Raw genomic sequence first — 27,737 nt, forward strand, 5'->3', positions numbered from 1 at the left:
AAGTAAGTCATGAGACTGATTCTGACAACCCAGACTCATGGTGTGCATCTGTTTCTTTCCCATGCACAAAGTTTCCATTGACTTTGAAAAAATTCTTTAAAAACTCCTGGAATCTGTCTGGGAAGATAGTCCCAGTCATCTCTTAGGCATTTGAATTCTATTGTTTCAACTTCATTAAAATCACAGGCTGTAGAGACGTAGCTTTATCCTCCAGCATGTGAGATGTAACAGTGGTTTATTTTCAAGGTATTAATTGGAAGATAGCCATTGTCTACTGAGTCCTATCTGGAGTCGAGGCCTGTACTTGCTGTGGCCTGGTTCAGCGCACACCAAGGTCTCAAAAGGCATGGGTCCAAAACTTCCCAGCTGTACTGATATCTACCGAAGTAGCGAGCTGGAGCCTACTTACACTGGCTCAGGAGGCCTGTGCCACATACGCTTTCTGAATTCGTGCCTGGTGATCACCACGTCAGTAGTTTGAGATAGGCCTGCCTGAGTGGGTGGATTTATTCCACAGAAATTGACACCCACCATAAATGATAGCTTCCTACCATCTCCATTAAACATTTCACTGTATACCACTGACTAAAGGCCAAATCTCATTCTTCATGATTAGATATAAATTCTTGAATTTCCCTGGGGCTGATTTCCATGTAGATAAGGAGCACTTTCATCTGAGCGTTTAGAGAAAAATCTTACAAGGTCAAAAAAATAGAAAAATCATACAACACAGTAACTTTAAGAAAGAAAAGGGAGCAGGTGTTTGGACTAGAGATTCAGACAACAGCATCCTATGCTGGATGCCTAGGTTCCTATTCCAACCCTGTTCCTGTTCTCAGCTTTCTGCTAATGCAAATCTTAGGAGACACAAGGTACTCAGCTACTTGGGCCTTTGCCACCTGGGAGACACTGACTGAGTTCCTGGCTGCCACCTTGGGGCTGGACTATTGAGACCATTTGAGGGGTGAACCAACAGACAGACGTGGGACTCTTTTTTTCTTTCTGTCTCTTCCACTGATGTAAATATGTAAGTGACCAAATGAGGAGCCAGGAAAGATAAAAGGGCAACCTTTGATTTTCTTGTCCTTGTGACTCATCATTTAGTGCACTTAGTTTAAAATATTTTCTTTTGAAATGCTTGAACTCACTAGGTCCAAGTAATTTGCCTCTGTCAGCATTGAGGCAATCGGAATACTGAGTACAATCTCACTTTAAGCCCAAAGCATACATTATAAATGACAAAGGTACTTCAGCTCTTGAGAATTTTACATGTTAAGCCTCAAAGTTTCAAATACAATTTCTTTGAGACTCTCAAGTCCTCAAACATATAGAAGAGGATGTATTTTAAAACTTCCTAAGTAGTTTGGAATGACAAGAATATTCTGCTATTTCATTACTAGAGCTTAATAGAATTGTGCAGTTTGGGGATTTGTTTACCTGCACACACAGACCTGGTGTGTGTGTGTGTGTGTGTGTTTTCCTCTCTGATTCTGAGTGCCAGATACATTAAGAATCAGAAGAAAATTGATTGGAAAATATGAAGGTGATTTAAATATTGCTTAAATAAATAGGATTAAAATAGGTATAGTTTGATGCAGCATTAAACAAAAGCCTGAAATTCATCTTTAGTTTTGTCTTTCCACACATAAATGAACATTTCCTATAATCATTTTGATGGCTTTCCATAAAAGATCATGTCACAGGCAGCTGCTTCTCCAGTGCAAATGAAGATCATTTCAGAAGTTTAACTTTAAAAACCCAGATATGCATTTTCAAGATGAGCTTGAATAAATTTAACTTGATGTGCTAAATTGTGCTTCCCCTGAAAAATGTTTTCCGAAGTCCAGCTAATAGGCATCATATCACTATGAAGGAGATTGGTTGAACTATGAAGGGTCCTGTTCTGTCTTGTGTTCTTGCAATCGCACCTTATTAATTGTCATTCCTTGCTCTTTACATGATTGCTTGCTAATGTGGCCAAAATACAGAAAAGTCACCATGAAGATGCTGCCTATGGGATGCTTGTCACGGGTGCCTGCTTTTTTCTAGAGAGTTTGTTCCTTCATATTTCAATTTAGCCTAGTTTTTCTGAATATTAGAATGTTTAAAAACTATACTATTCTTTAACATCCACAGTGTAGTACGTAAATATATGCAGCATATACTGCTTATAACTGTTTCATAGAGTTAGTAATCCACAAATACTCTTAAAAACAGATTTCTTTATTTGAAAGAGTTAGAGGGAGAGAGTTGTTAACATCCATTGCTTCAGTCCCCAGTGGCTACAATAGCCCAGCTTGGGTCAGGTCAAAGGCAGGAGCCATGAGCTTTTTCCAGGTCTCCCACATGGATGGCAGATACCGGTACACTGGGAACCTCTGCGCTACCTTTCTCAGGTGAAACAGCCAAAACACCAGCCAGCACCCATAAAGGATGTTGGTATTATACGTGGCAACTCCACTTACTGTCCCAAAACACCAGCCCCCTTCACAAATGTTCTTGTGATCAGTTTGAGTGCTATTATTCTCATAGATAAATATCATTACACTTACATTAAATTTGTATTCTTATTATTTTTCTGTTAACATCAAAGAGAAGTGACTGAAGACTACCCAATAATTATTTCTCTAAATCCTGTATACTTAGCTTGATCCTAGTGCCAGAAAAAGAGCATGAAAGTCACAACTTTTGTACGTAAGTGGTTCCTATTGCTTATCTTTTGCTTGACCCTTGCAGTCTGTCTTCCACATATCAGATCACTAATGCGAAATCATAAAATATTCTGTCACCTCTTGACTCAAAACCCTTCCAGAATTTCCCATAGTGATTTTGTGAACAATTTGTTACCAACGCCCTGACTTTTTTTTGGCCTTTATTTTCTTGTTTCCTTACCATAATTCTCTTTGAATTTTCAACTATTTTGGTCTGAAAGATTTTACACAGAGTGTTGCATAAATACACACACATGAAGGCAAGATAGGAAGTGAGAGTTGGGCAAATTCAGGGAACAGTTAGAGCTCCCACTGATGATTTATTCCGTAAGTGATCATAATTGCCAGGGTTGAGCCAGGTCACTGTCAGGCTCTAGGAACCTAATCCTGCTTTCCCTCATGGGTTCCAAGAACACAATCAACTTAGACCATCACTACTACCTTCTGAGTTCTGTATTAGTAGGAAGCTGGAGTCAAGAGCTGCAAACTAGGTGTCAAACCCAGAAACTTCAGCATGCCCCACGGCATCTTTCCTGAGAGGCTAAGCACCAGCCTCTGTTCTTACCTACATCTTGATGGAGCATTCCCAACATGGGGCTCAAACCCATGACCGTGAGATTGAGCTCATGCTGTAGCACGAACTAGCTGGGCTCTGCACTTACTTTTATCTTAATTCTAGTTTTCCACAGACTTTCTAAAATCTACTATTTATTAATTAACTTAAATGGCAAATCATAGGCCCATTGTGTGTTTAACAGAGACCTTCCTGGAAAATTGTATTTTGGAAAAAAAAATTAACAAGGAGAGTGACATTGTTTCACACTGTAACACTTTTCTTTAATGTTTGATCAATAAGGAGAGATTGAACTGATGTTTGTTTCGCTCTTTTGTGATATCACCTGTCTTGTGATTCCTGAAAGCATTGCTATGCACTAATGAAAGATGAGAACAAAAGGGAAAAATACTGCCTGTTATTATGCAAATACTGTTGACCTTCACATGGATCCTCTGATTGGATCACACTTGAACTGCTGACCTATGGTTTGAACTGCTGACCTATGGTTCACATAAGATACGAATTGCAGGCAAAATTTGTCTCAGCTCCCAGATCCATTACATATCTGGTTTATTATAGTGAAAGGAATCCTCAGCTTAATCAAATTATGTTCTCAATTTCATAAATCAATCTTTCAAAGCTTTAAATACATTTTCTTAATAGAGCTATTAGACTTCCATATGTGCATAGTCAGGAGGGTTTGCAATATTTATCCTAACTTCTTTGTTCATGGAAGTCTTCATTGGTAGCCAAGCAATGGGCAGTCCAGGCACAGCCCTAGTTGCTGTTTGAGATGCCATCAACACAATTTCCCTGCTGCAAGTTAACTGGGAGCTGTGCTGCAACTGCCTTCCACTGTCTTTTGTGTAGGGTGCTTGTTCTGATTACTCAGTAGGGAGTTAAAAACATTGGCCTCAGAAGTAACACGTTTGAGCTGAAACGTTGTTTCTTCATAAGTAGACCCATAACCTGAAGCTTAGTGATGTTGATATTCTTTCAATTTAATTTTTTTTTCATTACAGGCTAAAAGTTACTGAAAGTTTGAGCCTCAGTTTTCTCACAAAGTTGATTTAAAGATTAAATGGAAAGGGAAAGCAGTAAGGGAAGAAGTTATGGATGCATTTATGGAATTTCGTCTGTAAAATTAATGAAATCTATGTATTAATAGATTGTAAAATATAGTAAAAATTAGAATAAAATAAAAATCTTTAAAAACAAATAAAATAAAAAGGAATATCCTGAGTAGCTAAGGATGGGCCATCTGAAGCAACATGCAAGTGGGATTCTGGCATCAACATTTAAAAATATGTATTTCTCTGAGTATAATGATAGGAAAAAGAATGGAGGTGGGAATCGTCAGTATGCTCCTAAATCTGCATTGTGAAATATACGAACATTTTCACTTTATATCAATAAAAAATTATAATAAAGGCAGAGAAAGAGAAAACACTGGACCAGCTGGCCCATTCCTCAGATACCCACAGCATTCAGGCCTTGGCCAGACAGTGCCAGGAGCCAGGAACTTAGTCTGGGTGTCTGCCAGGGATGACAGGAGGTCCAGTGATTGAGCCATCAGATGCTGCCTCCAAGGGTGCACATTCACAGCAAGCTGGGCTATGAAGTGGAGCAGCACTTGAACGCTGGCACTCCTGCCTAGGATGCAGTAGTGCTAAATGGCAGCCTACCTACTCTGCCAAATGCCTGCCCTGACATCTACAGTTTTAAGTACTCCTCCTGGAGGATTTGAATGTGCAGCTGGTGTTGAGAACCATTGTTCAAACTCACAGATACTTTGGCATAATTCCGTAAAGAAGCAGTGGTGATGATGATGTGGCTATCATGATATCACCTCTATTCCATGCTCAAACACACTATTTTTTCAAATTATGAAATATTTTGTAGGTTGAATATATATATATATATATATATATATATATATATATATATATATATTTAGAGAGAGAGAGAGATGAGATAGTCACAGAATTTATGTTTGGTACATAGTGATATCCTTAAATTCAGGTGCATGTTCTCTGAACTACAGAAATAATAGACTAAGGTTGTTTCAAATGTGTCTAGTAATTATTCCAATATCATTGAGACAGATGACTTTCAATGAGCAATTGATAGAGACATGCTTATGTTAATACTATTATTCTCTGTCTAATGGTGTTTGTTCACCAAATCGTGGCTGTGGTGTTAATTTGGCTCTGTTAATACCAAACAATGGTGGTGTTGAATCTGGCCGTGTGATAAATTGTGGCTGTCTGTGGTCCCTAAGGCAAATAGATTTTTGGTTTTTAAAGCTCACAAGATAATGAAAGTCACTCTCAGCATGAATTCTGAGACTTTTTGTAACAGACCACCAAACTTGCAACTTGTTAGTGAAGTGACTGACTTCTCATTTGAAAAATGGATAACTAAATAATAATACAACATAGAGCTATGAGAATTAAATGAGATACTAACAGCCAGAATAATATATGTGTGTGTCTTTGAAAGAGTTTGTTATTATTTTCTTTTTGCTCATCCTTCTTAATGAACAACTTTGACTTTTATGGATTCCCTCTGTCCATCTCCGCCAGAGCAGAAACTATTTTAGAGCAACCTACAGCCCATCCAGAGCTATTGCTGAGGCGAGTGATTGGATCAAGTGTGATGACTCTATTTTCCATAGTAATGCTACAATAATGATTGTATATTGAGGTGGTTGGGGAAGAAAGGAGATGGTAGCCAATGAAATAATATGGGGCACAAGGAAGATGGAAGAAGTTGCTGAGCTCTGACCTGGTGATAAACTTGATGCAGAATATGTGAGAGTGGAATTGGGTTCTGTGTTTTAGATAATATCTGGAGCCAGTAGGAATGGAGTTCTTAATGTAGAAGGGAAACATTTTAGCAGGTTGTCAGCTGTGATCTTTAGTGCCTGTAAAACAACCACTTAGATTGTATTTTTATAATGTAGAGCTGCATCATAATTTCCTTTTGAAAAAAATCTGAATGTCTCGTAATAAACACAGAAAACCTGTTTGAAATTACATAGCTGTTGAGGTTTGGTCTTTCTGCTTTAACTGACTGTAAAGGACAGGACTGCTCATGGCTCAAGTAATTGGTACAAGAAGATGGATGGGGCCCTGTGCACCAAAGATTAGTGGTTAAAGTCCTCTCCTTGCATGCACCGGGATCCCATATGGGTGCCAGTTCATGTCCCAAATGTCCACTTCCCACTCAGCTCCCAGCTGGTGGCCTTGGGAAAGCTGTGGAGGATAGCCGGAAGCTTTGGGATGCTGCAGCCATGTCAGAGACCCAGAAGAAGCTCCTGGCTCCTGGCTTCAGATTGGCTTAGTTCTGGCCATGGTGGACACTAGAGGAGTGAAGCGGAGGATGGTAGATCTTTCTGTCTTCTCCCTGTAAGTCTAACTTTCCAAATAAAAAAGAAAGAAAAACAATTTTTAAAAAAGATGAATGGGATCTGGATGACACCAGCTCCCCGCAACCTCATGTTCCTTTCAGGAAGATTCAGAAATTAATAGGAGGGGAGAGGAGAATAGAGTTTATTCTCTGAGCACACATAGGAAGGGAATTTAAATATCTTCAAAAATGAAGCCTTGTCTGTCACAGCTATTGCTTTCGGGAAAACCTCTGTCCTTCAAAAAGAAGGGAGTATCTGTGGTTGTTTTCACCGTTCAGTGTTCCTTCACCTGCCTGCAACAGATCTCTGTAATTGTTGGGAAGGGAGATGGAATAAACCTTGGCTAATGGCAAGGATACTCAGAGTAATGTGGCTCTGGAGTCACCTTTGTAGTCATCATTACCTAAAGAACCACGTGATTCCTGTATGACTGACAGAATTTAGGATAATGGTGTATTCATCTAGAGAAATTAGAAGTCTAAAAAAGCAACCAGTTAAGCCTAAAAGGATTCATGTGACTAGAGAGCTGTGGGGCAAACATCACTGACTTAGAAACATGGAAAACACCTAAAATTAGATGCATTAAAACTAGAAGAGTGCTTTCATCTGTCTTACCTATTAATGTATTTTGGCTTGAAAGTGTGTAGACTGCTCCTGTGTACATAATTAGAAGTAGTGTATTTTAACATTTGAAAGATGATCACATTTACTCATTAAAGACTGAGATAGCTTGCTCACTCACTAAGTATTAGGTCATTTTTGGATGGTGTTCAGGCTTCAGGGTTAATTCTATTTTTGTCATAAGAACCACCTGTTAATTAAGCTTTTGCTACTGATAGATCAAATATGCCATGCACAGACTACCACAGAATGATTCACTTAACTGTCCAATCACACTTAATGCTCATTAAAATAATAATAATAATAATAATGAAGATATGTTTATTTACTTGAAAGGCATAGTTACCAAAAGAGATATCTCTTGTCCATGGGTCACCACTCAAATGGCCAAAAGTGGCTGGAGTTAGGCTGGAGTGAAGTCAAGGACTTCTTTCAGATCTTTAATGAAAATGCAGGAGCCCAAGAATTTGAACCCCATTCCACTGCTTTCCCAGGCTCAGTAGCAGGGAGTTGTATCAGAAGTGGAGCTGGCAGGACTCCAACCAGCACCCGTATGGGATGCCTGTGCCAGAAACAGTGGCTTCACCTGCTATAGCACAACCCCAGCACCATATGCTGATCTTTTTTCATTTCCCATAATCTCATTTGGGGATATTCCTTACCTTCTAAAAATTCACAGATGCTATCAAGTTTGGCAAGCAGTAGTACCTCTGATGATAGCAAATCAGCCAGAAACATTAGAAAACCACACATCTGAAAACATCATTATGTGGGAGAAGCAAAAAACAACTCTAGAATACATTTCAGAGGAAGGGGGAGCCAGTAACGTGAAGCTGTCAGGAATAATGTTTCTCCCAAGGAACTGTCTGTGAATCTCTGAGTCTGCATTTGATCTGACAAATGGGACTTTGCCCTGGCACAGGGCTGCTACTGCTCGGAGCAAAGAGAACCAGTGGAGCTTTCAGTGGCTCTTTTGGGTGAAGTGAGAAAAGGAGACTTTAGGGTCCTCAAGTCAGCAGCCATCTTTTTTCTTCCAGAAGAAACATGCTGAATTATACTCTGCCAGGATTATAGAGCTGAGCTAATGGCCCATACAGAGCAGAATGAAACTTGCTTGGGAAACCCAGAATAGGGACAGCCCTACAGAGAGTGTTGACTCTACACTGAGGAGCTAAAAAACAACAAACAACAACAACAACAAAAAACATGTTTCTCCAGTACAGTTCATTCACAGTCTCCCTGTAGCTAGACATCTGAATATCAAGGCTTTGGTTAACAGAAAGCCATAGCTGAAAAAGAACTTAGCAGAGCTTCTCCTTTCCATGTGCAACAGGAGTGACAAATTTAGAGATCAAAGGAAACTCAAAGTCTGTAGATATTTGCCAGCTTTTGTGTTTACTGCGCAGGGATGAAGCGTGTATTAAGCCTTTGAGTCTCTCCTGCGTTTCTTCAGGGTTGAGAACAAGACTAGTTGGGCTCTTGGATAAAGTCTGGGAGGGCTACACCAAGTTAAGACTGAATGTCTTATTTGAAGAAAGCGGGAATAATAAAATAACAGAGACTGGGTGTCTTAAACCATGTTATCACAGCTCTGGAGTCTGGAATTCCAGAATTTATGTACTGAGGGCTTGACCACCTAGAGCACCTCTCTCCTTGGCTTGGAGATGGCCATCTCTTCATACTGCCTTTCTTCCATGCAAGAACTTCTTGGAGTTACTTCCCAGTATAAAGAAAACAGCCCTGTTAATTAGGGCCCTATTCTCCAAACCCCTTTGTAATACAGTCACTTCTTTACTAGTCAGTTATCTCCAAGTAAGTCCCCATTCTGAGGTAGTCAAAATTACCCCCTCAGTATATGAACATAGTGGGAACAATTCAGTCCACAGCCCTGAGGCTTACCAAACTGTTCTGTCCCAGGTCAACCCTAAGCCTTGTGTTTGCTATGAGTTGAATTGCTATTAAGAATACACCTTGAACCAAATATAGGTGATTATGTGTTGTCAAAGTTAATAAAAACTGCTTTTCAACCGGCCCACTTCTTTTATTAGCCTAACTCACTTAAAACCTTTGTATGTAAGTGTGACACTTCTGCTACAACATTGATATGTGACATGGTAAGCTTAAATTTTCATAACACTATGTTTTTCTATATTAGCACTAATCCTTCTGAGATTTGGTGGCTGAAATAATTTAGATTTGTAATATAACACTTTCTCCAAGAGAGAAATTAAAAACTGACAAATTACCATTTAAGATCATCTGATAGATTTGCAGTCAGTTGAAGATTTTTAGCAAGTATTATTAGATGTTTTGACTCATACTATGTTATCATTAGTGAACTTGGATAAAAAAATACATTGCTTTCTTAGTCTGTTACTTCTTGACATTGCCAGTGCTTATAATATTAGTTGAATCATAGCAAGTCAGGTCATCTTAAAATAGTGCACAATTTATATTAGCTTTTTTTGTTTTAATTCCTCATAACTATAAGCTGAACAAGATTTTATTTTTAAAATGAATAGGGGACTTATTCTAACTTTCAAAACAAACAAAAGCATTTCAATTTAGGTGCCTTAGCACTAGAGCAGTATTTTTTTTTTTTAAATTTTGATCATGTGGTGGGCAGAATTCTGACAGCCCCTAATTTCCACCCTATAGTGTAGGTTCCCACATCGGCCCCAGGTCTTTGCTGTCATAGTGGCTTCTCCTATGGTCAGGACAGGCTCTTCTGGTACACATGGCATTCTGAAAGGGAGATTGTGGGAAGAGGACTGGGCCATGTGAAGTGAGCCAATGTAGGGGAGGTTAGTTAATCCTTAGGTCTGAATCTCAAGACAGGCTATCAGGGAAGGGGTTTGGGTCTGTGGCTGACTTTGAGAATGGAAGAGGTCATGTGGCAGAGAGTGCAGATGTACAGCCTCCAGGGGCTTATGGTAGATTTCAGCTGTTAGCCATCAAGAAAATGAGGACCTCCAAAGCTGTTAGCAGTTGAACTATGGGAATAACCCGAAAGAGCTTGGAAGCAGCTCTTGCCCTAGTGAGGCATGTATGTCAAGATTCAGCCTACTGGCAACTTGAGTGAAGCTTTTTGAGACCTGCGTGAAGAGTAGCCACACCAGATGTAGAGTTCTGACCTGTAGAACGGCGAATGAATAGAGGGAGTGTTGTTTGTAGCCAAGTTTGTGATAGTTGGTTATATATAAGTGGGAAAAGCATATTTACTTAGTAGTCTAATAGTGGAAGTCAAGGTAGAGAGGTGACGCCAGTCCATGTGGCCCCTCTGGGGCCCAAGTACAGCTTGGCTATCACCTAAGAATTGGATTGCTTTTTCTCTGGCCTTTTATTTTTTTATATTAATTATTTTGCATTATGTGACAGTTTTATAGGCTCTGAGAATCCCCCCACCCCTCCCCACGCACCTCCCCCCTGGTGGATTCCTCCACTTTGATGCAGTATTACAGTTCAAATTCAATCAAGATTCTTTCCTTGCAAACGTATACCAAGCATAGAGTCCAGCTACTTATTGTCCAGATGGGTTGAATAGTTTCTTGGGGAGACCATTTCTGGTCCGAAGTTAGAGCTGGTAGAATATCATCCCAGTCAATTAAGAGTCCCAATATAACATCAACAGCAATTTGCAACATTATGGAATTGACATGGTTTTGAGTAACCAGTATGTTAAAAAAAAAAAAAAGCAAGTTCTTAACCACAGCCTCTGATTAGCTCATTGACATTTCAATTTTAGTTTATATACAGGACCGGCTGCTATATACCTTAAAATGGCTATAAGGTACCATTCAGCTGTCTCGTGTCTTTCATTTTCGTATTTAGCCATTTGTTGTGTTGAAGTATAATTTTGCTGATCTTGGCAGATTTTAGGATAATCTAGACTGGCTTGTAACTCTAACAAGACATTTGTTGACAATTAAGGTGCAGAACATTTTTTTGGGGGGGTGGTGTGCAGGAAAATCCTCAACACCATGGTGAGGAGTGACTAATCTTTGTGTCCCACCCAGCGAGGCATGAGCCAATCCACGCCAGCTCTTTCCTGTCAGATTCCAAGCTCTACTTTTGCTGTTGGTCTATTTATTTTAGGTTTTTTTTTTAGTTTGTATGATTGTTTGTTTGCTATGAGGGGTTTTCGGAGCGATCCCGATGGTCATTGCCAGGGAGGGTGAGGGTCCAGAGGTGGAGCCAGGCTCGGACCAGTGAAAGCTCTCCTCCCTGGTCCTGAAGGACATTTATTGTTCTTCTGTTTCTGTGGACCTTCAGGGCTTCTGGTTGTCTTTCCAATGATGTTGGTTTCTGCATGGTAGTGTTTGGACTTCTTCCATCCCCTGCGGAAGCTCCGGTTGGGGGTGGGTGACCTCAGAGTACTCAGCCTCCGAGGGCATCCAATTCCCTGTGTTCTGTGGCTTTTTATAAGAAGAAACTATGAAGTTTGCATATTTTTCCACTTGAGGAAAAATACAGCATGAATGAAACAGGTATCACTTAGACACATTTTATTCTTGAAAACCAGTTCCATGTCCTCGTTTGGATAGAGAGGACCTGGGATACATGATCGTTTTACAAATTCATGTTGTGGAAGGGGGTGCATATAATCTGTCCCAGTCAGGTTTTCTCATGTGATTCAAATAGGCAGTTATGTGTGTAAATTCATGTGGAGCAAGAAAATAGGGTGCTCTATAAGTCAATTCAACATATGTAGACAATTAGAACAAAAATTCTTCTAATTAAAAAAGGGGATGTTATTTGATGATGAATGTATTATCAGCAACATGATGTGGCATGATAATCTTCTAGGAAGAGGATCTGTCCTCACCCTGCCTAGAGGTGCTCCCCTAAGACAGGCTACACCTTCCCTCTGCCTTCCAGCTATTCTTTCCTTACAGACCAGTGAGGAGATACACTTGCATGGGTCTAGATGCTGCCACTGTGCCTTGCAGACTCACTGCAGCATGGGCTTTACCTTGAAGCTCCAAAGGAGAACTTGAATTTTAGATAACCCTCAATGCCTCATTCTCAGTTAACCTTAAAACACAATGTCCTCCCACTTTTGGGAGAGCAGTGCTGTGCTTTTGGTGATGAGGTTGGTTCATTTGTGGAGATTTTTTTCTCTATGGGTTTGATCACCAAATATTATCTTTAACCACCACAATGCTGGACCGTATAGTCTCTTTCAAGGGAACTATTAAGAGTAGTGAATTCATCTGTAAAAATGCGATGAAACCATTTAGAATAACTCCACTATAGGCCTTGTGTTGTTTCTAATGTTATTTTAGTAACAGAAATGTGAACTTCTTAGAGTGGTAGAGAAAATAATATTTTGGCTTGATATTGGCCTTTAGAAGTAATTGACATGGAATGATCACTCCTATTTCACTTGTTTTGTTGGATATGATAAAAGCACAAAAGGAAGCTGTAAGAGCTTTGATTGTGTAGTCAGGCAGATGTTCTTATGTTCAGGACATAAGGGACTGGACAGGGTTTTGTGAAGAAAAATGAAGAACAGCTGAAAAGCCCAAAAAAGGGAAAATGAATGCCTAAGGAAGGCCAGTAACTCTCAGGAGACATGACACCGCTGATGAACTGGAATATTCCAGTTGCTGCTGTAGCATTCACTGCTCCATTCTTTCCACAGCGAGAGCATGCATCTATATTTGTTCAGTTTATTTCTCTGTGCCGTCACCCTCCCCCACTTTTCCATCTGTCTTCTGTCTTTTCCCTTTTCTCTCTTCCCTTGAACCTTCCTCCTTTCCTCTCATCTTTTCATTTTCTACCCTACCATCCTTTCTCTTTCCTTCCCCCTCCTCCTCCATTTTAATTTCCCTCTCTTCTCCCCCCTTAACTTTTCCCTTTATCCTTTTGTGTCTTTCTCTCTATCCCGTTTCTTCTGTCTTGAACATTTAGTATTCTAAATGCTCAAAGGAATGCAATATAGCACAGTATAGCACCTATTATTAACCTCATGTTAATACACGCATGTTTTCTGTGTGAATATCAGTTTATAAAATTTGAAGATGGTCACAGCACTATTGATTTGAAAATGCTTCAAAAGAAAATGTGGCATATTGTACTTCTATTATGTAAAATAAAAACGAAGTTAATTTTTTTACTCTCTTCCTGTCTCAGTGCCTTTCCTATACACACACACACAAACTCACTTATAGGGCAAAAACTTCCATAGATATTCTTAGATTTATTTTTCATCTGAGCAACTGCAGAAGAAAAGTTTTTCTCCTCAGCAGATTTTTTGTATTAATAAAAAATATTCTGATAAATTAATATTAATTTATGAGTTTAATAGCCAATGTTGCTAATTTGTAACTATATTCTACCTTTATCCAACATTAAATAATATATATCTATAAGTATATATGTTTAATTTTAAACAAATGCTTTAAATATTTGTGTGTATATTGACCCTCATACCATTTTTTACATTTTTCAATTTTAAAAACCAAGTATAAGCTGTTAAAAATGTTATTTGACTGCAAATTATTTTATTTTATGAAGATTTATTTATTTCCACTGGAAAGGCAGTTCTACAGAGAGCAGGAGATGCAGAGAGAAAGATTCTCTGTCTGCTGACTCATACCTCAAGTGGCCTCAATGGCCAAAGCTGAACTGATCCAAAGCCAGGAGCCAGGAACTTCCTCAGTGTCTCCCGCATGGGTGTAGGTTCCTGATGCTTTGGGCCGTCCTCTGCTAGTTTCTCAGGCCACAAGTAGGATGCTGGATGGGAAGTGAAGCATCTGCGACACTAAGTGGTCCCCACATGAGATCCTGGCACATGCACGGCAAGGATTTAGCCACTATCTATTGCACCTGACCCTATCAAGTTTTTTTTAATACTGCATATTTGCACATATCTATATGTATGTGTGTGTTTTATGTGTTTGCATATTTACAATACAAATAGTCAACAAAGCTCTATGTATTACCTGTCAATTCCATATTTATACACAAATTATACATGAATATATATTGGAACCATATGTATATAGGAATACCATGTACGCAGTATGTGGGACATTACAGCCCCTGTTGTATCTAGTTCCATTTCCTCTGTACCAACTTGTGGTGATTTTTTGTTGATGAGCCTGCATAGTAGAACTGGGCCAAAGAACAATGATGCTACTACCAAACTGCAAATGGTCTGTTATCCAATTCAGAGCTAACTGTATTCTACAGATAATGTTGTTTACTCAGTTGGGATTGCATGTCATCTATTTGTGATCTAGTGGACAATTTTGACTCCTAATGACTGACAAATTGTATAAGCAGTAGTGTTGGATCTGCCATAAAGAAACAAAGAAAGTGTTCAGCTTGAAGTTAAAATGCACATTTTGCCATGGCTTGTAGCTTTTTCTAGGTAAATTAAAACTATGTTAAAGATCAACAGACCATCAGAACTTGGTTCAGGTTTCCAACATTATTAGTGGTATCCTAGGCATCACTTAAACTTGGGAAAATTGATCTTGTAGGGGCAGGAGTGTCAGGATCTAAGGGACTTGAGATGAAGTATGATTTGAGCAGTGTACTTTCCAACAGATTTTGTTGAAATGCCTCCTAAAATATTGAATGATGAAGTGTTCTTAGAGTGCTACTTTTCCATTTATTTCCTAACCCCACCCTGCAATACTCCCCAATTAAACATGTTGTGCTTCTTTGTTGTTCTATGTACATGTAAATTGCTTATCTCATTTTTTATTCAAATGTCATCATAGTAGGAGTAAGACTTTGTTTTGTTTTGTTTTGTTTTTAACCAATTTTTGAAGGGCTTATTTTTCTTTTCATTTGAAACATTATCTTAGCTCTAGGCTTGCTAACTGTTGATTGGCATCAGAGTAGCTGTCGGCAAGAAGGAGCACCAATAGTTTGATAATCTCTTGAGGTGATCCTAATGCATACAGCAGTTTCAGCATTCAACAGAAGATAGGTATCCACTCATCACATAAGGAGTTGATATTTCACTGAGACAAATTATATGAAGAGTTGTTTCTGGAGATTTGTTATCTGACACTTCCACCCCTAAATGAAAATTAATTTTCAAATGCATTGAGGGCCAACAATTCTCAAGTGGTAACCATATTGTATAATGAGTAAGGATTTGGGTTCTCATTCAGTGAATAATTGTTTATGAAGCACACATTGCATTAGATCCTCTGTTCTGATCCTGATTATTTCCTTGAGTGTTGCATGAGGGCTCTTTCTTGAGGAGGTTAAAGGTGATTCTCTTGAATCCCTGATAGCTCTGAGCTTGACAAGGAGATGACAGGGTGGGGACTCAGGCAGCTCAGCCTACTTAGGGAAATCAGGAAGTTTAAGCACCATAAAATAACAGCTTTATGGCAAAGCATAGGGTGTCATACAAGGTTCCTTCATTAATGATTAGACAGAATTTGCCATGCCACCAAATGAAAAGAAAATTTAAAAAGTTTTTGTACTGTTTTGGACCTTGGTGTCATATTGGAAATGTTTGTTTCCTCCATAGGTTCGAACCTGCGCCCTCCCTGAAGACAAGGACCCCCCTGTGGAAATTGGGGTAAGTGTTTTCCATGTTTCCCTGAAAGGTAGACACATCAAATCTAAGGAAATCCTTTACATTGTCTCTGGACTTCTGCCTGGTAACTGGTACATGAAATTGAGTTAAATTAACAAGGTGTGACTGTTCAGGGAAGTGCTGTCATATCGTTGCTGAATCATGTGAAATTTGTTTCTTGTCTCATGAAAATCACTCTCCAATGAATTCATATTTGGTTCAACTGGCTAGAAATGAGTGTGGAAACTGCCCTGCAGGTAACCGAAATGCCATTCAGAGTCAGCATTCCCAGCCCAGTAGGTAGCTGGGGAAATTAGAGATATGAACTGCAGTGCTATGGGAAGGGGGCAGAGAATCAGTCAGAGGACTGTGAGGTTTTCTGCTTCCTGACACTTAAACACAATTGCAGGTGGGAAGAGAGATGCTGTCAATAATCAGAGGGTATTGGAGCATCCTGCTGCTGTGAAACAAGTGCATCTCTAGCTTCAGAAGGTGGAAGAAGAATAGAGTACTTGACAACTTTCTTCCTAGACAGGCCTTCAGGTGCAGACAGTAGCCCAGTGGGATCAGATTCTACCATATGTGCTTTCAGAGAGCAGGGAGAAGTTCAGGAGTTGGTCCAAGAGGCCTTGTGACTGGGTCCATTGAAATATCCACACATCATCCAGGCACTTGAGAACCACCTTTCAATGTGTGGAGCACTGGACTGTGCATCATTTGTTTTCTCCTTGACAACAACAATAACTACCACTTCCCAACCCCCAAGTGAACACTCCAAAATTTTGTAGCAGTGTGTCGGTCAGGTTCACTGAGCAGAGAGCCAGTTATTCTTCTGTTAGTGAAGGAGCAGAAGCAAAAATGTATGATGTGCTTGTCCCCTCATGCCTAACACAGACTGTTTCATTCTGCTTTGTTTTCTGCCTGCTGCTTCAACCCCTTGTGCCATTCTTACATCCTCCATACATCTGTTCTCAGACAACCTGGTTTTTGATTGCTTCCTCCCAACACAAAGGGAGGAACCCCTGGCCTCGGGCCTTCTTAACCATGGACACAAGACAATCCTCTCCTGGGCTTCTTCTGCACACCAGCTCCCTCTCACTGCCCAGGGCTCACTTGTATGCCTCTTGCAGATGATAACCCCCAGGTCCCTGCTTCAACATACACCTGCCCTTCCTTACTGCGTACATTTCTTGATACATTTATATCCTCTTCATCAACTTTAAAATGTCTGGACATTGCCAACTATTAATATGGCTAGCATGTCAGTTAATCAAGAGCTTAATTTTGTTTATAGAGATTCCACAATGGTGAATTGATTCAGCTTTTTTTTCTCCTCTGTTGACTTTCCCAGTTGTCCTTGAATTGGTATCTCTTGCTTGATATTTTGATTACATCTTAGCACAAGTTTGTCAGTCTCTTGTCTTGTGTTTCTTCTTTCACTCAAGTCCTTGGAAATTTATTTTATTTACTGAATATCTTTTCCCTGATTTCACTTTTTTCTACCACTCCTTTCACGGTTTCTCAGCACAGGCCTTGAGATTTTGGCACTCCTATGGAGCACAAGTGTAGGTATTTCTGAAGCCTACTGCACTCTTCTCTACTGTTTCTTTACTAGACAAAAGGTCAACTTCCTTCTTTTCCCATTTCCTCCATACTTCTTCTGAGTCACCCCTTTTCAAAAATTTATTAATATTATTATTTTATGGTATGGTTCCATAGGCTGCAGGATTTCCCTCCTTCCTCTCTTCCCCCTCTACTGATTTCCCCTGAATTATTACAATAGTATAGTCCTTCATGAACAGTCATAAATCCATCAATCTGCTATTTAAGTCTATCCTAATATTGTAGATATGGACAATGACAGAGAGTGCAGCATCCTATTTTCAAGATATATTTAACAGTTTCATTTGGAGTCCATCTTTGATTTAGAAGTAGAGATGCATAATGCATTGTATCTTCACATCTGGATAATGATAGTCTGTATTCCACAGTTAATGTATATCCCCTTAAATGAAAAGCCATAAAATAAAATTTAAAACGGGAGTAAAAATAAAAAAATGTTATTTAATTTCATGTTGTAAATTTTCTATTGTCCTGACCTACTCTTCACATACATGATATTATATCAGATGTTTGCTGTATTGCTCATTTGACCCATGCAAGGTAGACTTGTGTTTACCATGCTCTACAGATACAGCATAGGCATTCCTAAAAGTGTTTAATCTCTCATCTTAGTGCTCAGTACTTATCCTCTTTATGAACCCCAGCCGCATCAGGCAGTAATATGAATTATCGCTGTTGTTGTCATCACCATAGCATTAATTGTTGTAGTATGGGTTAGGCAGGCAGGCAACTAGGTTTGTTGAACTGTAAGTCATGGGCCCTCACATAATTTGCTCTTCCTACACACCCACATATCAATTGACATGCCACTTTTCCTGAAATGAATCTGTTTTACCCAGAATTTAAAGCATGCCAAGAAAATATGGATATTGAATTCCATGTGGTCTTGTGGAGGTGCATATAATTTCCAAGAGGCTCCCTGCTTGGAGACACCATGCTCAACCTCATGAAGGCGGCCCACTAGGAAGGGGTTGTCTGTCTATCTCCTTTCCTCCACTCCAAACCCTTCTGCCTTGGGGCAAATCTGCTCTCTCACCACAGATATTTCTCTGTGTGAGGCAAATCATGCCTACTTGTGTTTGTTCACTTTTTCAGCTTTTTATTAAGTTTTATTACCTGTGAAGTTTATTTGTATCAGCACAGAATGTTTGTCTATGACAAGAGCCTGGAGTAAAACATTTAATATGCCTTCATTCACATCAGTAATAAATGATAGACCACAGTTCTCAAAGGAAAGATAATCACCCTTCCATGATGGAGATAGATGTGATTTGAACCTACAGGATGAGAAGTTACTTGGGGTCATTGCATTGGTCCAACTGGCTAACCTCAGTCTGTAAGCTCTGGCATCCCATGTGGGTGCCAGTACCTGTCCTTGCTGTCCACTTCCCGTTCAGCTCCCTGGTTGTGGCCTGGGAAAGCAGTGGAGGATGACCCAAAGCTTTTGGGGTCCTCAACCTATATGGGAGACTTGAAAGAAGCTCTTAGTTTGAGCTCCAGGAGTTGCAGTCATTTGGGTAGTGAACCAGCAGATGGAATATCTTTTTCTCTGTGTCTCCTTCTCTGTAAATCTGCCTTCCCAATAAAATAAACAAATCTTCAAGATGAAAAGTGACACCAGACTTCTTTGCTTTGGGACTAGAAATGTAACCGTGGTGGAAAATTAAGAGATAATATCCTTATCTCCAAAATAACACATCTCAAACATGTTGACTTTCCCTTCTTTCCGTTTTCTGTTTGTATCAACCAGCTGTGTTGTGGTTACCCAAAGACCAGAGTTGATAACATGGCCCCTTACTAAGTGTTGTAATGAGGTTTCTGGCCCAAAATTCAAGGGAGATGTCTGAACTCAGAAGGAGTGGGGGGCGTTTGCTATATTATGTCCTTTTCTCAGATAGGAACTCAGCTACACTTCTGGACTCAAAGAAAATTCTCAATAGACAATTTGTAATATGCCTATCGTATCAGTTAGGAGTGCATCTGGAGGCAAGTAACTTGGCAAATTGTGGTTTAAAATGACTGAGTGAGGTCTCTCCGATGGCATTTGGACTTTTTGGAGAAGTGATCCAGGGCTGTGGTTACTGACAAATAATTGAAAGTAGTCAGACTTTATTCATCATCCTGTTCTGCTTTTCAAAAGGATTGTCCATTGTTGCAAACGTACCTCCAATATTACATTCTGGATAAAGATAAGAATAAAGGTTAAAAAGCCGTTACTGCTGACACTGTTGCTTCCAATGAGCAACAACTTTCTGAGAAATTTAAGTTTCTGTGTTATAGCTTACATATGTCTGGGAAAAATTGATTCCCTAGCTAGAGAGGATTCTGGATAAAATTCCAAGTTTTAAAATTGAATTACTCTGTTCAAAATGGAAAGCGGGTAGTTTTGTCCCTATACTTCTGCCCAGTGTCACTGTCTAAAACAGCAAATCTTTGTTTATTTTGTTCACTCTTAATGTCCCTAGAACTATGTGAATCTGTAAGATTCACATTATGGGAGTATCTATTCAGTGTGTTCATTGACTGAATAAGGAGGCATGCTATGATTGTGATTTGCAAATCATTTTTTTCTTCTTTTTAGGACCATAACACATACTCAAAAATCTGCTACACATGTCCAGAACATTTTTGGAAATTAATATGGCAAAAATCCATATTTTAATACCCAGCAGAATTCAATAAAATGGCAAATGTGATTATTATAGAAGCAAATCTCAAACAGTTTTTAAGAGGTAAATATCAACAATTGGCCTGATCAGAGGAAATCAGTATCCATTAGCTTTTGAAACGCTCAGAGTATAATTTGTTTTTTTCTTGCTTGCATATTTTTTCAATGGTAATAGTTCATGTATTCCCCCCTTCCTTACAGGGTGGGCAACCACATTATCGTATCTGACATGGTTGTCAAAAAAGTTCTTGAGTATGAAAAAGGTCCTGAACACTTAAGTCATGAGATATACATGCCAGCCTTATGATATCAATTTCAGTTCTTTTAGGAACCCTAAAGCATACACCATAGTTTCCTTTACTTACACATAAAGTTTAATGAGAATATGTTAAAGCATTTTTAATATATTCATTTAAACTCTAAAGCATCAGTGACCAATAGAAATAGTATAGGGAAGGCAAAATGTGTTTTACATGTGTAATCTTAAATTTTCTGATAGTTAAGTTTTTAAAAAATGGGAAGAAATGGGATTGGTTTATTTTAATATATTTAAATTAATGCATAAAACATTATTTCAGAATATAACATGTAAACATGTGTTTCACCTTCAATTCCCATACTATGTCACCTATATTCAGTGTGTATTTTATATTTAAGAGGGGCTAGATTTTTTATACTCAGCTTTGGCACAGCTTTGGAAAGTGTTCAAAGAAGTTTATAGTCTCATGCAAATTGTGGTTAAAAAAGAAACCAGCTTGTATTTTGAGTAAAGGCTTTGTGAGATGAATATGGATAATGGAGATTTGGCATTGTGCATGGGGCTGCATTTCCTCCTCCTCCTCTGGGGTGACTATGAAGCCACTCAAGGACCTTCTCACGAGGCTGTCCTTAGTGTGCTGGTGAGCAAAGTGAATATCTGGACTTGCTCAGAGTCCTGCAGAGGCTGGCTGGATAGCCTGCTTCTTTCTGTCCTCCCCGCTGAGATTCTTACAGATACTTCCACTGTTCTGCATCCTTTTTGACATTACTATCCAGCCAGGTGAGTGAGTGAAGTCATGCATCAAGCAGTTTAATAATCACCTTCTTTAGGGTTTGTGCACCAGAATGATAATGGTGAGTGTTGCACTGTCATGAGCAGGTACAAAAGGTTGGAGCCACCTGTTGTGCAGGTGGAGAGCCTGTCAGAAAGGAAGGAATTGCCGCCTGTCCTGGCTATGGGACACAGAATGATGGGGAATGACAGAGAAGCAAGTTACTACGGCTCTAAGCTGGACTCTGCATATTATTAGCTACTTCTGTGCTTAAGCTTGGACTCCTGTGGGTCCCAGCTTCTTCATGTAGCCACTGATCTTAACAAGCCAAGGTGTCTTTTAAACATGCTTAAGCATAAGCTAGTTAACTCCTATGGGTCCCAGCTCCTCCGTAGACCCACTGATCTGATCTTGATAAGCCTGGGATTCTTTTAAACATAACCCAACAGATATTTGAGTTAGAAATGTCATAGGCCAGTTTCTCAAAAATAGCTGTGTATGGCTTAGGGTATTTATATTTATTTTGTTGATTTTTTTATCTAGAGATTTTTCAGTAATGTATCTCACCTAAATCTAAATTTTTTTTTTACTTTTAAGCATGTATTTTTATTTGTTAATTGTAGGCATTTCTCAGAGACTTTTTTTCTTCTTCCTACTATGATTTTTCTGGGATATTTAAGGTAAAGTTCTTTACTTTTTTTTTTCTAAAGAATCTGAATTCTGGTATATTTTGTTAATCACTATCCAAGCTAATGTTTTTGACATCTTTCTTATTTCCTGGTACTTTACTAAGGTGCTCTGCCAGGATTTTTTGAAGTCTCATGTACAAGAGAGTACACATTTCTTTCTAAATTATTTATAAAAAGTGGAGACTATGCAGATTTTTGCTTTCAGGCAGGAACTAGGGCCAACTGTAGTGTAATAACCGACATCAGACCACAGACCTTCTCATAAAAAGACTTGAAAATGAGTCCTGCACATGCCTGCTGTGGAGAGCAGCCAGGGGCAGGTGAAGGCATTCATTTGCCCAGATTTTCAGTGTTGGGGAGAATTGCTACTTGAGATCCACACTACAGACATTCAGACCCTACTTGTGAGGATTTACATTTTGTAATCTGTTGATATTTCCCCCCGTTAGTAACAGCACCAAAGGAGAAATGGAAACCAGTGCCTCTAGAATGATATCTGGAAGACAAAAACAAATTTCAAAGAAATTCAGATTGTATGACTGTGATAATAATATGACAGAAAAGATAAAATTGCTTTATACAACTTAGTGTTTAGGGAAGACTGTTTTCTCGATAATTCATTCTCTTACCATGTGGCCAGTATATATTCTTATTGATGGATGATTAATTTTCTAACTTTTGGGATGAAAGGGATCCTGGTTTTATTTACATGATGGTGAAGCAAACAAATATCCAAACTAACAAAGCAAATGTATAGGTACTTTGATGTTGAAGTGTGAAGCAAGTAGGCATTATCTGAGGTTTTTGTAGTTTGTTGTATTACATCTTAGGCAGCATGTAGTTCCAATACAGAGTCATTTTCAAGATAAATAGTATTCATGTCTGAAAAATAGCACCTCCGTTTTGACAGACTGTTATAATAGAATACTTGGATGCCATTATAAGATTTGAATTGGAACAGGTTATTATTTTTGCGAGCTCTCCTTTTGGTCTTGAGATCAGACTGTATCTGATATGGGGAGTGGACCATGGGCATGGTGCTTGGCTTGGTGCCCTCATGTGAGGTGAGTGGATGTACCACACAAACCCCTCTGCTCCAGACACTCTGCCTGCCTGGGAGAGAGGGAAACTATGGCTCTGCTTCCACAGCAGCTCCCGATCTGGTGGACAGAAGAAACGCTCAATGACTTACGGTCATAAATTTTACTTGCAGCTGTACCTTATGGTGTGTCTTAGCTTATTCCTAAAAATAGCCATCCCACCTGTCTTGTTACATTCCAATCTGGGATATTTGCTGCTTTTTTTTTCTGAAAATCACAATAATAACATGTGTCATTTATTTTGTTCATTCTAAAAGTGTTCATGTCTACAAAATCACAGGAGTCAAATAAAAAGTAATTTTATATCTTTTTACATAATGCAATTTTTGACAAGTTAAGGATTTTGTTTGAATCCAAATAATGAATGAGTAATAGGCATTTGAATCAAAACCCTGATTATCAGTGAAAGAATAAGTGGGATAGACATATATAATAAAATTCATGAAGACAATATACAGTCTGTTCACTGCAATGTTGCACTGATTTCTGCCAATTTGATGATTGACAGTAGTTTAAAGCTTCTGAAGCAAGGAGAATTTCTTGCATTTATGATAGAATAGCATAAAAAGATATTTCTGCAACATTCATTCACTTTTTGAGAGTAAATATTGCATTCATGCCTACTATGTGCTGAATAGTGTGTGTGTAGTGCTAATCAAAACACAGTTCTTGTAGTGTTTTAAAATTTCAAGTGTTTTCTTGTGAGAAAAAGAAGGAACAAACATATGTCAAGTGATGGTAAGGGCCAATCAAGGAAGACGGCTGGAGACTAGCAGTGCATTTGTCAAGAGGGCTGTTGCTTCTCCACTTCTCTGGAAGATATCTCTGGCGAGACAGCAGACAGCTATGGATTTTGCTCTGTCTGTTGCAGATAAGTCAGTCTGATTTCTGTATTTTATGTTGCTGTGGCTCCCAGATGGCTGGTGAACCTGTTGCCAAAACTTGTTTCTGTAAATCTCCTATTTTTGCCTCATGTTTTTTTTTTCAACTAATGATGTCATGTCATATTTTTTTTAGATTTGAGTGACTTGGCATCTGAAATGAAACTTCGAGTTTCAAATTAATTAATTGGGTTTACCAGTCACAACCTATGAATATCTCCAACACTTGAACTAATTTCTGTTTTCAAATGGTTTTCTTTAGGCCTTTTGGTACCATCTTTTCTGAGAATTTTCAAAAGAGAGGTAGAAATTCAGACCAAAAACTCTCCTGTGTTAAGCAATTGTTGAGTGTAAATGAAGACTTTTATCTGTGGCAGAGCTTACTAGTTTTCTGTAAAAAAAAAAAAATCCAATTGGCTTCACAACACCTTAAGTTCAACCTCTAATTTAAGTGCAGCCCAATGGACCATACTGAGAGAATATTCTGAAAAAATAGATCCATATCATATAAAGCTCTATAGTGTTAAGTTGCAATATCACTAGGAATAATATGGATTTCATATTTTCATGTTTACTCCTTGACCTTGAAGAAAAAAGTGGGAAATCCTATTTGTGTTATTTATATCATAATAATGTGTTTTTTGAATTAGTAGTAGACAGGAATATTAAAAAGAGATGAAAGATTTTTTATCCTGGAGTAGAAAACACAATTTAGGGTTTTATTCCTTATATTGAGTTAAAGCATTGAAACAGCCAGTATGATAGGTATGAAAAGTAATTTTGAAAAATGTAAGTGAAGAAATAGCATTCTGTTTTTGTGTTGTGGAATGAAATTCTCCTATGCTAGTAAGGAAATAACAAAGGAAACAAATGGTTTTAAATGATACTGTGATGGGGGGAGAAATATGGCATTTCTATTTATAACTTGCACAGAGTTCCACATAAAAATAGCTTCAAGTCACAGATTTGTTCATATCTGGAATACAAAGTTGTTGCTGTCAGTGACTTGAGGAAGGTTAATAAGGAGAGCAGTATTGGTAAATATTGAGAATTTATCATCTTTCCTTTTACTCTGCTTTTCAAAAGGTCAGAAAATTGAAGTTAGTGGAAAAGCTTTGGGTTTCTTGTTAGTTTCCAGGCTGCTGGTCTCTTAGTTTTCACTTGTGCGCGCACGCGCGCACACACACACACACACACACACACACAAACTTATGCATTTTTACCCCTCAGCCGCTGTCCTGTGGTGGATATGCTGTTGATAATTGTGTCTCTGTCAGTGAAATATTTTTCAGGCCAATAGATTCATATTTCATTTTTCTAAATTCTAATTATGTGTGGTTGGTGTAACGGCGCAAATGTTAAGAACCACAGTTAACCCTGTTTGTCTCATTTTCAGAGGAGCTTCTTGGGCTATGCCAGTTTTAAAGTCGGGGAGCTACTGAAGTCAAAGGAGCAGCTGCTGTCCCTAAGCCTGAGGTGGGTTCCTCTGTTTGCAAGAACATGCTTAAAGTCAATAACTGGTACTGTTTACTGATGGCTGGCTACATTTGAAAGGTATGATTCTTGAAGATATTACATGTCAGCACTCAAACAGCTTGTGTCTCTGCTACAACACGTTGTAGTGAAACAATTATTCGGGTTTACATTCGAACTCATTTCAGGTTGTGAAAAGTTATTAGTTCTTATTGAAAAGAAGCTATCACGGTGTTATAAAATGAGTTGGAAGTAAGGAAAGCAATATCAAATGTGATCATGTTATTGAATAGTTTTTCTGTTGTTTATCAGAGTCCTACATTTTCAATCAAGTAGGTTTCTAGGTTTGAAATATATTTGTTTTGGGTTAACTTTGTAGCTTTATTCTGTTGCTATTCTATCAAGCATAAATGCTTACAAATTAAAAAGAGTCATTGAAACATGATTGTGAGCATGAATAAAATTTTGTTTGGTATAGGAAACAAAAATCCTTAGAAAAGTGTGGAATATTTTAATGTCAAAGTTATTAAATATGATAAATATTTTTAAATTTTATTGCAAATTTGAAACCAGGAGTCAGTTCCTTTCTAATTGTGCAATGAAGTATAATTCTGTGTAAATAGATAATACTTTCTTAAGCCAGTATTATACTAACAAATATGAAAATTGTATAACATGCAATTTATTTATTATATAAAGTATCTTGTTTTGATAAACGCTTGAAAGTGAATTCCAGGGAACAGGCCGTCTCTTAAGCTTGTTTGTCCCTGTTTCTTCAACAACCCTCCTACAACCAACATCTCATTTCATTAAGGAGCAGTTATGCCAGCTGGAATTTATACTATTGGCTTCTCTCATTTTTTTTGTCACTTGTCCTTATCCTCGAAGGTTTGCTGTTTGACTTGATGGTATAATCTAATTTAAAAATCATACTCAGAAGGAAAAAAAATATCTGTGACATTTGTTGCTGCCATCTTTTTGTGAGCTTTCTTTTTAATGTGTCTCTGAAATTTCTGGTGATGTATTTTCTCTGGGGAGGCATTTTGTAAAACTACTTATACTTTTGTGCCGATATCCCCAATGCAATTTTTTAATTGTGCTATGATTTTTTACTTTGAAGTTCACGGTGCTAGCTTGAAAGACTGGCTGTCAACATCACTGGAACCGCAGGAAATGCCCTAGCATGATCTTTGGATTTGATCTGCCACTGGATTCCTGATAGGAGAAGTTAAACATTAACTTAGAACTGCTAACAATATGCCTGCTTTCTAAATCACATGCATAGCAGCTCTGTTCAGCCTGCTGATTCTGAAAGCACAATATTGATGTTATCAACCATCGGTAACATTAGCAGCATACTATGCCAAAGACCAGTAGTTAGCGATTTGAACCAAAAGTCAGAGTTAACAGAAGTTCTTTATAAAATGGCCATTAGGGAACATACACTATATCTTCAGGGATAAGAGCAGAAATGCCAAGTTTAGAGTACTTCTCTTGGAAGACAAAAGAGATTTAAAAAGTATAGATCTCAACTAAAGCAAATCAGATTTCCAGTTTTGATGTTAACACTGCTGACTACCAGTCAGCTCATCTTGTGTAAAGGAAAATAAATCACTACAAAGAACTGATTTTTCTAGAAAAAATAAGTTCATAAACCCTTTTGAAATGAATGTGTGTGTGTGTGTGTGTGTGTGTGTGGCTATTCTTTGCCAAATCTATGGGCTTTTTTCTATGTGAACCAGACTGAACATATAGTCATCATTGTCTTGGTTTCCCATATGTGACGTTTTTTTCTTATTCATGTTATAATTCTTGTTATTTCCACTGCCTCTGTCTCTGAGGTACTGAATTTAAAGCACATATGTCAGAGGAAAGAAGCACTTCTGACTGGTTGTTTGGTTTTTTAATATCCTCTTGCACTGATTATTTATGACTTTATTCCTTTGATATTCCAGTCATTCAGGTAGGAAGTATCATCATGCTCTTACAGCTGTATGCATGAACTTTTTTACCTTGATAAAATTAATAAGTAAAAACTGAATGAAGTCAAGTCATTGAAGTGAAGTTATGTTTATACATGCCTTTTGTGGATGCTGGTGGTGAAGTGCCTTTTGTTCCCATTGTGTTTTCACTGCCTAGGACTCACAGTTGTGCTGTTTGTTCGTTGCTCCTGTGGGTGTTCTCATAGTCTGTCTTCCAGACCCTACAACTCCCAACAGAGTTCTAGGAACACCATGATTTAATCTGGTGGTTGTATCATATGTGCTTTGAAGCAGGCATTAAGTACAGTGGGTTTATTTTCCCTTACAGATCATTTAAAGGAAGAAAAATATACATCTGATTTGCATACACTTCAAGTTTTGTGAAACAATAATATATATATTGTCTCATAAAGTAAAGCTTGTTTACATGCTTTTAGGAAAA

At 38.4% G+C, this 27,737-nt stretch overlaps 1 protein-coding gene across 4 annotated transcripts in view; it reads left to right on the plus strand.

Moving 5' to 3' along the window:
* Window positions 1–27,737, plus strand: part of INPP4B (inositol polyphosphate-4-phosphatase type II B) — a 378,253-nt gene that overhangs the window by 99,142 nt on the left and 251,374 nt on the right. For all 4 annotated transcript variants that reach the window (XM_004588140.2, XM_058666822.1, XM_012927832.3 and 1 more), the window contains exons 5-6: window positions 15,801–15,851; window positions 25,237–25,316. In XM_004588140.2, the coding sequence (XP_004588197.2) occupies window positions 15,801–15,851; window positions 25,237–25,316 (131 nt within the window). The remainder of the gene's footprint in view (window positions 1–15,800; window positions 15,852–25,236; window positions 25,317–27,737) is intronic.

Source organism: Ochotona princeps, chromosome 7 (assembly GCF_030435755.1).
Source record: "Ochotona princeps isolate mOchPri1 chromosome 7, mOchPri1.hap1, whole genome shotgun sequence".
In the NCBI taxonomy this organism is placed as follows: domain Eukaryota; kingdom Metazoa; phylum Chordata; class Mammalia; order Lagomorpha; family Ochotonidae; genus Ochotona; species Ochotona princeps.